Below are 11,835 nucleotides of genomic sequence, written 5' to 3' on the forward strand. Positions count from 1 at the left end.
TCTTTCTTTCTTTCTTTCTTTCTTTCTTTCTTTCTTTCTTTTTAGCAAAAGTGCCGAATAGTATCATTTGTGGAATTTAGACCAAAGCTTGCATGCCCTAACTTACTAATAACAGATGTTTAGATATAAAATGGTGTGTACATAGTAAATGCAAAAATTAATGATGATAATAAAGATGTAAATGTTGCACAATAGGTTACATTTCCAAACATATTTCCAGGGGTACTACGGTTAAGCTAGACAGACAATCTAAACTAAATAAATGAATGGGTTCGTACTGTCAAAATTTCTAACATTTTTATTAAACACTTAGCAGACACATATTCAGTTTCTGCCTGTTTTTTTGTTTTTTTTGTTTGTTTGTTTGTTTTTCTTTGTTTTTTGGCCTGTTTGTTTTATGTTTTTTGTTGTTTTTGTTTGCTTGTTTGTTTGTTTTTGCAATACCGTCACGTCCATGGTTATTGACTTTATTTATTTATTTATTTATTTATTTATTTATTTATTTATTTATTTATTTATTTATTTTCATTGTTGGCGTTACATAAGTTTAGTGAGACGATTCATTCGCTGCGCGGATAAAAAAAAATAGGCCACCATTTTACTCCAGAAAAAAACACCCCGGCTCCTCCTCCACTTAGAAACCCTATTCACGTAGCAACGGCTGAGCCAATGGCCATCCAGCTCGTGGTTCCTTCGACGGCGGTTCCTTAGCAACGCTATAAAAAAATGTGCTGACGTCCATGCTGTTCGGTACTATTATGGTCTGTCGGGAATTCTGGAGGAGGGAGGAGAGTGAAGTGCAGTGAGAGGAGGGGGATATCTGCTCAACTAGCGCCCATCAGGCTAACGGTAGGTAGCACTGGAGTAAACATGGAGCTGTCTGCCGTCGGGGAGAGGGTATTCGCGGCCGAGTCTATCATCAAGCGGAGGATAAGGAAGGTAGGAGGGAGGCATATCTGCTCTGCTCTCCTCTGCTGGAGAGCCGAATACAGCGTTAACATCAGCGTAGTGTAACACTGCGGTTGCCTCTGCAAGCTAACCGAGTCCTTCTCTGTTTCTGATGGCATGCAGGGTCGGATTGAGTACCTGGTGAAATGGAAGGGATGGTCGCCCAAGTAAGTATCGCTACACCGCTTCTTATACATGTTTTCGAGCCGCTGCAGAGCTGTCTGTCCACTGACCGTGGTTAGCTCGCCGAAGCTAGCGGGATTAAAATCAGCTCGATGGGTTTTAGCTCTGGGGCTAACGAGTCCGCTCACAGACCTGTCAGTCTGATTAATGCTCTGCTCCGCAGATACAGCACTTGGGAGCCTGAGGAGAACATTTTGGACGCCCGTTTGTTTGCCGCTTTCGAACAGAGGTAATTATAATATTACAACGTATGTTAGCATTTCTGAATATAAGCAGTGAATTTAATATATGCAGTAAGTGTGCAGACAGTATACTCCGTGCACTTTGCTCCCATGACACTTCATTATGGATGCCTGTTGGTGTTTTCTTTCCGCAGAGAGCGTGAACGAGAGCTGTATGGGCCCAAAAAGAGGGGACCGAAACCAAAGACGTTTCTGCTTAAGGTGAACTTATTATGGCATTTTGTTCTTACCAGATTTTTTTTTTTTTTGGACTTCCTCATGTCGACTTTGTCTTTTTTATGTTTGTTTTTTTGTGGGGGTTGTTTGGTAAGGACAAACTAAAGATGCAACAGAAGAGAAGAATAACTTTGTTTGACCATATATATATGTTAACAATTCCATATTTGTGTCTTCTTGGTATTGGAAATAGTGTTCTTATTCCCAGTTGTCTGCTGAGACATTAATTTTTGTACCCTGTTTAAAGTTTTTTTTTTGTTGTTTTTTTGCAGCAGAAATATATGTAATGATAATTCATATAAATAAGCTGAATTTCTTTTGGAGGTTCAACTGCTGTTAAATCCATCTACTGCCACAGCACCTTTGACCTCAATTTTAGATTTTTCATCCTTGATTATTTCTACATACAGCACAGACTGGTCTACAGCTAGAGAACCAATAACGGCTTAATTTTATTAAGTCAGTTGAAATTGGGATGAAATACTCATTTTATTTATTTATTTCTTCTACCTTAATTTCTGTTGTATTTCTACCAATCTTTTCTGAGCTCAGTGTGCTTAGCACAAGGTTAAAATGTTCCAACTGGATTTCCCTTTATTTCCTTTGTAATCTACAAATACAAAATTAATTCAAGCTATTTTTGAGGGATCAGTTTATTTTCTCTGAAGCTTAAGAATATTTTTTTTTCAACTATTTCTTGAATATGAAGCCTAATATTAGTTCGCTTTAGATTAACTATGTGAGGGTTTTTTTAAAACCCTTTTAATTATTCTTTTTTTGAGAGGAAGGGTCAGTCTTACTGTTGCATTCTTGCTATAAACCACCTAAAAAAGCTGTTAGTTTCTGAATTACTTATTAACAGTTAAAGTGCACGTAAAATGTTTCTTGTCTGCCAATGATGTGAGAGCTGGAAAATTATACTTTGTGAAACTAGTCAAAACATAGCAGCTTGCTTTCATGGCAACTGAAAAAAAAATAGCTTGATTAGTAATTTGTAAGGAAAGCTGTTGCACTTGCTTTGATTTAATCTAAACAGAAAATATGTTTGTCTCGGAGCTGATGATGCTGTATCTTGTAATATCACAGTGGTTGTAATTTTATTGTAACTTGGTAAGTTCACTAAAGTTAGTAAAAGTTTAAAAAAAGTAACAATATGATAGAAAAGTACCTTTACATTTGTAGATTTAATTTATAAAACTAACATTGTCATGTTGTTTAAATTTTTTATTTTTTTTATTTTTATTTTTTGTAACTTAAAAATGCTTTTTTAAATTATTTTCTTCTAGGCGCAGGCTAAAGGTAAAACCAAGTCTTATGAGTTCAGAAGCGAAGCGCTTCGAGGGATGCATGTTACGTACCCAACCCCCGAGCCGGTCTTCACCCCCAGGGCCAGAGAAGGCCTGAGGGCTGTCGTCCCCACCATCTTCCCACCGAGCGCCGTCAACCGTGGAGAAAGCATGCGCGTGCGACCTTCTGAACTGAGTCTCCACGAGCACCAGCGATCTTCCCTTCAACAGACTGATTCAGATGGCCACGTCCAAACACCCAAAAAAAGGGGGCCGAAGCCAAAGCCCCGCTTTGTAGACGACAACTTCAGCCCGGTCGTCTCCGAGCCGCGCAAGAGAGGAACGGAGGAGCAGGAGGAGGAGGAGGAGGAGGAAGAAGAAGAAGAAGAAGAAGAAGAGGAGGAGGAGACACGCGGTCCTCACAAACTGTCCAAGTTTCAGGGAGATGAGGAGATGAGGTTGCAGAAGCTGGCCCACAGACACTCAGAGAACCACAAACGCCACCATCACCACCACTATTATCATCATCATCATCACCACACACAGAAAGTCTCCCGCGGGAGTTCCCACAAGCAGCTCCACTCTCACCGCAGCATGGAGCCACACAGGACTAAAGACGGCTCCGGCTACCTGGTGGCGCACTTCAAGCAGCCTCACAAAGCGAGCCGCGGCCGACCCACGGAGTTGCCGCCGATGGAGAAGCCTTACTTTCTGGACAGGCGGTCTCCGACCAGGCTCGACGACAGCCAGGACCAAACGGCCTGGAGGCCGTGCCTCAGCAACGTGGAGAAGGTGCTGGTGACGGACGTGACCGCCAACTTCCTGACTGTCACCATCAAGGAGAGCAGCACCTCCAAGGGCTTCTTCAAGGACAAAAGATGATTCTGAAAGTTTATGGGATATTTAAGCAAAGCTGTATGTAATATATAAAGGAGTATTGCATAATAATGTTATATGTACATATATATATAAAAAACAAAATTCTGGCATATATTTAATGTTTTGACCAAATGATATGAAGTCCGTTTTACCTGATGTGTTGGTGAATGTGACGTTTCCTTTGCAGCAGAATGCTGCTTTCTGTACAGAGCTCCTAAATTTTCACTATTTTTCAACCTAAAACCAGCTAGAATGTATTTTTCCCCCTCATATCTTCCAAGCTGAGTTCAAAACAAAAAGATCCCCATGTCCTATATTTAACCTGTTACTTTAACTGGTTATCCCGACAGTATATCTGGGGGAAAAAAAAACAAAAAAAAAAAACAACTAGAGCACTTTGAATACAGAAGTATTAAAAAATAGTTTTGTTGTCCTAAATAGTTTTGTAATGTCTTGTATTTCTAACATTTTTAAAAATTAAATTAAACTTTTTTTTCCCCCTCCAAGGTGCATTTACCAATTTTTTTTTTCCCCAAGAATATACGTCATTTTACATTTTTTTATAGATATGTTTGCCATAGCAGAAAGTTGTCAGATTGCTTTTTAGATGCTTTTCAATAAATCAATTGAGTTTCTGATATCTTTGAGTATTAAGGTCTGTTTTTTGTTCCAGTCCTATTACCTTCTTCTAAGCTATCAGGATTATGGATTGTTTTTTTTTTCTCCTTCCAAACAAATAAATAGAGGTGCCAAGGCCTCAGGCTCATAAGGCAAAGCAACTTTATTTATATAGAACCTTTCAGTCAGAGACAATTCAAAGTGCTTTTACAAAAAAAACCCATAAGTCTCCTGAAATTGAAATGGTCATAAAAGTCTTAATAAATCCTTATTGCGTTCCTAAGGCAGTTTAGGCCGGGTTAGATTTAATCAAACTAACGATAGAAAGTGGAGCTTTTATTTTAGGCTTCTTAAACTGACAATTAATTTAACCTGCACATTCCCGTCGTATTTAAATCATTCGCATCACTTAAAGTTGTCTGCTTCTGTGTATTTTCTTCTATACAAATTTCAATGGGCCATTTAAGTGTTTTCACAAAATGTTTTTGTTACATCTCAGACTGTGTGCAGCGCATGTATGCGGTATTTTTTATTTATTTATTTATTTTAATAGAGCCATGAGACACTAAAGTCTCGAATTCCGTATGGACTGCGTGCCGCTTTACCCTGCGCTATGCATTCATAAAAAGCATATGGTTTGATTTGGAAATATAAAATATAATAGTAATAAAGGGGTTGAACACGGGTATTTATTCATTGTTTTATTTTATTTTATTTTGCTGTCCATTGTTACTCAGAAGGGGAAAAAAAATCTACAACTAGAAAAATACGTGAACTACACTCTTCTACATTAGAAAACATTTTGTATTAGTTTGTCTTCGTCTGGAGTTTGAAGGACAATCAAAGGAAGAACAGTTTTTGCTTTTTCATTTTTTTTAAGATCCCTTCGTGAAATTCGTGTCCCGTCGTTCCTGGTCGTTTTCTGCAAGCAGAGAGGAAAAACAAAAATAAACAAATATAAGGGCGTGTTTGATGAACGCAAAAATAAGCAAATTAATTCGTGACGCAGTGTGCATAATAATGTTATATGTACATATATTTATGTACATATAACCAGCCTATTGGTTTTACTTCAGCAGCTGTTTGGAGAAAGAAGCAGCATCTTTTCACCGTCAGCGCTTTAGCAATGCAGGTTTAATAGAAATCAGTCACACGGGACTATTTCCAAACTAGACCTGAGAAAGGTTTGTCTGAACTGAGCTGAGCCATAAACGCAACTACAAATGGAAAATAATAATAATAATTTTGAAAAGAATAAATACAAACGTCACGGAAGAAAGCAAGCGGACATGTTTTGTTGGTATACAAGAAAGTCCAGGAAGGAGAGGATAATTTGACTATTTGATCCAGGGACTATAAGCTCCGATGTGGCCTCGTAAGGACTTCATTAAAATGTTTGAATAGACAACGAAGGCCTGTAAAATTGTGAGTGCAAAGCTTTGATTTTATTAGCGAAAACTTAGCGCACGGATTGGATCCGAAAACTGAACGTGGAAAGACTGGCGGAGACCTTGGTGCTCAGACCGGGTGTCCGTAGTTCCTGTCGCAGCGCGGGGGGCAGTGGGGGTTCAGCCAGTACTCCATGTTGCTCTCCTGGGCCCTCTGGTCCAGCGCCTGCATGCGGAGCTGATGTTCCTGTGGAGAGATGCAGTCACCTGAAGGAGACGTGTGGGGAAAGAAGCTGCAGGAAGCTGCAGGAAGTTATTGCTCGTTTTCACAGTTTGCTAAATTGAAACTTTAACAGGGAGGACCGCAGAGTCAGAGTGAAACCCCGCTGATTCAGCTCCAGTTCAGCTGGAAAATTAAACTAGAGAGATGAGTGCAGAAAAGCATGACTCGTGTGAGTTTATTGAGGTTTTTTTTATATATATATATATAATTACTTTAACAGCTTTGCAAAAATACTAAACAGTGAAACACAGAGGCCTTCCCATGAAAGTAAACTCCTGCAGACAGCAGATAAAAACCTCAGGTCTCATTATAACAATTATGACGTTCTGAACAATAAAAGAAAGTTGAACTGTTTTTCACAATGGAAACAGTGATAGCGACCACATCAAAATAAGATAGTACAAAAAAAAAACTGATTGCCATAATTTCTTCAAAGTGAAATCTGATCTCAAACTGGCATCCAGTAACACAGGAGGCCTTTTCAGGACGGTGAAGAAAAACCTCAAGTAGACGCATCAAACTCAAACTGATGTTTCACTGCTTCCAGAAATAAACATGGCCATAATGCAAAGTTTCCAAACAAACATGATGATTCACTTTAACAGCTCACAGCAACCCAATGCAAAAAAAAAAACAAAAAAAACCGCTGTTTCACATTCATATCCACTCAGAGTAGAAACTTTAGTACAATCCTGTCTTTGTTTCCGACAGATTTTGTTTGTAAGCACTGATACGGTTTACTGCAAATGCACACATTGCATTACATTTAAAGCCTCCATGTTTTGCATTTATTATTTTTTTTAAGAGCTGCAGCTGAAAAGCAGAAGCCAGTGGCACTTTTTGCTTGAATTACTCCCTGGATGCCTGCTTGCATCCCGTCGTTGACTTTTTCCTTTTTCTGCTTTTCCTAAAGACAAACAAATTCAATATAAACTCCACCAAGAAAGCCAGTTCTGCAAAACACAATTTTGTAATCATGTACACAAAGGGGTATTTATTTGTTCAATGTTAATTTCAGAGACTTACAGTCTGACACTATTTTCAGTGCAATTAGCCTTTTTCCATGAATGGTGTGTTTTGTGACAGTGTTTACACTGTGCACAACACTGGTGGAAAAACACATTCCACATTCACTGGACGTACAAAAATCAATAAGCTTGGACCACCCACACAGACTATGCAGCCCTGGGCAATAAGCCACAGCACCCATATTATGACTCATACAATCGTATTTATTCAGCCGTCCTATTTACAGTACCTGGTGCCAAGATCCAATTCCAGTTGTTTGAAATGACTATATATTCACCTGACCCTCTATATGAAGAAGTTTAGACGAGAAGTTATTTTTGTGAAGTAATTTCACTCATTCTCCTCATTTGAGTATCATGTTCGCTTGTCTTTCCCATTTTGAAGAACAAAATACAAGAAACTGACCCACCTCAGTGTCGCATAAACTAAATAGCCCATACTAAAGGAAAGCGATTGATTACTGATTTAAAACTTTTAGACGCTCTGATCTACTCAGTAAAACAAAGCCTAAGTTACAAAGAAATGTTAGATATGACACCGAGTGAAATATACTCTGTAATGTGAGATATTTTATGACTGGGCTCTTCTCGTTTCTTGCCTTACCCTCATTGGTTCATCGGGATGGCCGGCCTTCACTGGCCTGTCCTGCCTCTTGCTGCGAAGAAGCTGCTTGGCAAACTTCTCCCTGATGACAGGATTGGCAGCTGAGGAGGAAACAAACAGTTTGTCTGCACAGTTCATTGTCTTGTGATACACTCTCCCAGTCTCTCCCCCCTCCTCCCCTCCGCCTCTGGTTGAGGCGATTTCCAAACAGGACTGCAGTTTCTCAGCTCCTGGCTGTGTGGATGTGAGTCAGAGTGCTTCCTCTTGGTATTCTCAGCTCGGAGTTTAACCTCAGCCTGTTTTTTGTTTGTCTTTCCATAAACATGTCAGCTGGTTTTGTCACAGCTGGGTATTGGCTAATCACAACAACATCCTTCCTCAACCAGCACAGCCTACAGACCGAGCTATTTAGGCTCTATGCGCTGATATGAGGCTGGTTTTTTTTTTGTTTTTTGTTTTTTTTAGCCCCACAGCCAATCCCAGGGGAGCTGCTCCTGTAAACATTGGTCTCTGCAGAATGAGGACTCTCTGTCCTCTCTCTCTCTCTCTCTCTCTCTCTCGCTCTCTCTTTCTGAACCTAGGGCTGTGTTTGGAGGCCGGGTAGGTAACAAAGTGCTCATTCATCCCTCACACTCCCTGGAGAGGGACTCCCAGCAGCACGTGACCCCAGCATGCAGCCGGGGAGGCTCTGTCTTCCTCTGGCACATGAGCGAGCTGCAGGGAAACAGTACCTACTTCTGTCAACATCGGGGCCCCGTCTGGTGTTGAGGCTGCAGGTTCTGCTGCGGCTGGGGCCTCACAGCAATACGTGGCAATTTTCTCATCAAGAAATAGGGATGTTTAAAAAAAAAACAAAAAAAAACAATTTGAAATCCGGGAGTTTTAGTGATCTTCGAGAAAGCAAAAACAACATGCTTTGGATAATAAAATAACTAGCCATGGGAATTCCATCTGTCTTCAAAAGTAAACAGTCTTGTAAAAAAATTATGATAAATAAGTTTTTTCTTCACAATCTGTATAAAGAAGCTTCCCAATTGCTGGGGGGGGGAGGGGGAAAAATACAGTTAAGATACACAATAAGTATATTAAATAGTGCTAATATCTCTCTGTTTTTCTCTGTGTCTCTGGTTTTACCTTCAGCTTTATGCAATCCTACCTGTTTCAGTCGCCAGCAGGACCAGGCAAAGCAGAAACATCACCAGTTCCCTCTTCATCTTTCCTGCCTGAGTCTTTGCTGCTCTTAGCTCCACACTGCAGCACAGAAGGTGTGAAGGGAGGAAATCTCTCCTCCCTGTCTTCCTCCCCCTTCCCCTTGTCCACAAACTTGGAAGAAGTTTGTGGGTGAAGAAGAAGTTTACATAACAGGCCAAATGTATGTAAATTTCCAAATTTGAAGAAAGTGAGGAAAAATATGTGTATGTCTTTTTATTTGGTGAATATAAATTTCTTGTTTCAACTGTATTTATTTCCAGACTATAGGTTTTGAGAAATATTCAAAAAAAAAAAAAAATTTAACTGTTACATATAAATCAGTTACATATAAATCCACTCCTCCCTCTCTTGTTTGCAACTGTGACCTTTATTAACTTGGGCTCTGTCAATAACAGGTTGCCAGCCTGCAGTCAGTTCTTCTGTTGAAAGTGGCAAAGACGACTTGCTGAAATGATAACGATGCTTGAGAATGGGGATAAAAGGGGACTTAGTTAACATCATGTATGCACACCAAAATCTGCAGCAATTGCATAACTTTTTAATCAACATGGATCCAAATGTATGAGGTGTGTTTCCAACAGCTTACCAAACTACATCATGAAGAATTAACCCAGCTCTGTCTGCAAAACAGAACAGGCAAATTTGACCTAATAAAGTCCATTGCCCAGCTAGTCTCCTACATATGACGCATATTGCATCTCTGCTATATTATCTTTGCTGCTAAATTAATTTTAAAGATTGCTTATTCTTTCATCAACTTTTTTTGTAGCACAAATTGGACAGCATGGCGCCATTGTTCGCTTTAATTCAGGTACTAAATTAAAGTGAACCAAAAAAAAACAAAAAAAAAACAGCTGCTGTCAAGACCTTAAGCCCAAGTCTGACTTATAAGGAGCAAAGTTGCAAAGAAATTAGTTGTGGTACAAGACTTTTGCTCAGTGAAATACAGGATTGAATTAATAAAAACATCGCTTAAAGAAATTTAGCAAGTCAAGTAAATAATATAACACACTGATTTAATAAAAATGCTGAAAGTGAGAAAACTCCTCAGAAAAACATGACATTTTATTAGTGGAGTGACGAACTGCAGGCATGTGGAGGAGTGACCACTAGATGGCAGTGCTAACACACCATTGGCTAATTTTAGCTGCTGCGAACTTGATAACATTTTCCTTGAGAATGTATTTTGATTTATGAAATGATTTATACGAGATACCATCTGAGGAGAAATACTACCTTCATATCTCGTTTAAACTGGGTTGGGATTTTAATCAAATGTGAAACGCTTAAAATAAAATATTTCTATGCTATTTCTTTTTTTGTGTGTCACACAAGAATGCAAAGAGCACTCCGGAACACGTCTTTTTGTGTCATCACTTCCGTTTCCACATCTCATGGTTTCTTTCTCATCACTGTGTTTCTAGAAGCGTGGGTAGTTTAATAACCAATTTGCCTTGATTAATTCTGGGGAAGCAGTCGACCGCAGATATTGACCTCTCATTGTGTGAATGTGTCATTGTGCCACGGGATCTCACCACAGCGCATGCGTAAGCTTGACCTCAGGCAAGCGCACCAAAGATAATTTATTAAATGTGAGATGATTACGTCTGTGTCCGCTCAAATTGATGGATAGAACAGAATAGAAAACTACGAACATGTATTTTAATCTGCTTTTCCTTATGTCGTTTCTTTACATCGCCTGAAATATTTTTATTCTGGTCAATATCTTGTAGATATTCACAACGAAGACATCCCAATTGTTCAGAAGTATTTATATTTTTTAAATATTTCCCCCATTATTTTTTCAAGCTGAATTATGTCAATTTAGGCTGCATGGGTCTGTAGCAGTGACGTGCGGTCTCTGCCTCACCTGTCATCATGGAAAAATAATATAAAATCATTTATATTGCTATTTTCACCCTGTGGTTTTTACTATAAAGTATCTATTTTTTACCTTAGCTTAAACAATTCTGATTAGTTTTTTTCTCCAAAATCGCTGGATTTTCGCATTTTCCCATTCAAATGCTCAGAAGTGAAGAGGCAGCAGTGAGCAGAGCCTCACCTGGGATTGCGCAACCTCTCGCTAACTGCACTGGCTGCCGTTCTATGAGAGCACCTGTCTGTACGCCAGCAATAAAACGGCTAAAAAACATTTAATATATGGACTGATTTTCCATAATTTCGCTTATGTATATAATGTACAGTGTTTGTTGTCACTAACTGTGTGTGTATCGTGTTTTGTGTGCGGAGGAGCGATCAGAAACGACAGAGAACAGACTCGAGGTGAGGCAGGCAGTTCTCTTGCCTCATGGCAGGGGGCGCTCATGAACCCAGATATTGTGACTCCACAACTGCAGAGTAAGACATAGTGAGCTAGCCATGGAGCTAGCCACACAGTAAATAAGTCAAGTACAGCAATATATTTGTTTTCTCATCTCTTCAGACAACATGAAAGACTACATTTATACACTTACACAGTTTTCTAAAGTGGATTTTCAATTGAAGCAGGAGATATTAACTAAAGGAAGACCAGCAAGGAGCTGAAAGTTTTGCTTCGAGACAGTTTGATGATTCTTAAACAAAGTAGAAAAGACATGGCGAGGATAGACTTGGCTTTGGATGAACGGATCTTTCTGTGCAGAATTAGTGGTGCATGGATTTCAATGAGTAAAGGTAAGACAGCAATAAGATGTTTTTGTTTAGTTTTTTTTTTTAATGAAATGTGCGTTTTTTGGGCTACAGTTTGTATGTCTAAATAATTCAATAAGTTAGAAGGGGTAGCTAATCTACCACAGCAATTATTTATTAATTAAACATTAAGCCTAAAACGTCCTACAACAACATACTGAATATTCTGTTCTGTGTGCAAAATTCTTGAATGTTTTTGGTGTTAAATCCTAAAACATGAAGTGGCATTGTTGTCAGTTGCTATGGCAACGAGTCTGCGT

The 11,835-nt window shown here is 39.2% G+C and overlaps 2 protein-coding genes across 2 annotated transcripts; one reads left to right on the plus strand and one right to left on the minus strand.

The window, feature by feature from the left end:
- The first annotated feature begins 752 nt into the window (after nucleotides 1-752).
- cbx8b (chromobox homolog 8b) lies at nucleotides 753-4,394 on the plus strand. The gene is made up of 5 exons (XM_007544844.2): nucleotides 753-939; nucleotides 1,072-1,115; nucleotides 1,295-1,360; nucleotides 1,508-1,574; nucleotides 2,876-4,394. Exons 1-5 carry the CDS (start codon nucleotides 871-873, stop codon nucleotides 3,755-3,757), a joined length of 1,128 nt encoding a protein of 375 aa, XP_007544906.1. The 5' UTR covers nucleotides 753-870; the 3' UTR covers nucleotides 3,758-4,394.
- An 855-nt stretch (nucleotides 4,395-5,249) lies between these two features.
- Nucleotides 5,250-9,081, minus strand: cunh17orf67 (chromosome unknown C17orf67 homolog). The gene is made up of 4 exons (XM_007544854.2): nucleotides 8,832-9,081; nucleotides 7,676-7,776; nucleotides 5,883-6,007; nucleotides 5,250-5,294 (listed from the first exon to the last, which is right to left on the minus strand). Exons 1-3 carry the CDS (start codon nucleotides 8,887-8,889, stop codon nucleotides 5,891-5,893), a joined length of 276 nt encoding a protein of 91 aa, XP_007544916.1. The 5' UTR covers nucleotides 8,890-9,081; the 3' UTR covers nucleotides 5,250-5,294; nucleotides 5,883-5,890.
- Between the last annotated feature and the right edge of the window lie 2,754 nt (nucleotides 9,082-11,835).

This window comes from Poecilia formosa, unplaced genomic scaffold (genome assembly GCF_000485575.1).
Source record: "Poecilia formosa unplaced genomic scaffold, Poecilia_formosa-5.1.2 Scaffold11, whole genome shotgun sequence".
NCBI lineage: Eukaryota > Metazoa > Chordata > Actinopteri > Cyprinodontiformes > Poeciliidae > Poecilia > Poecilia formosa.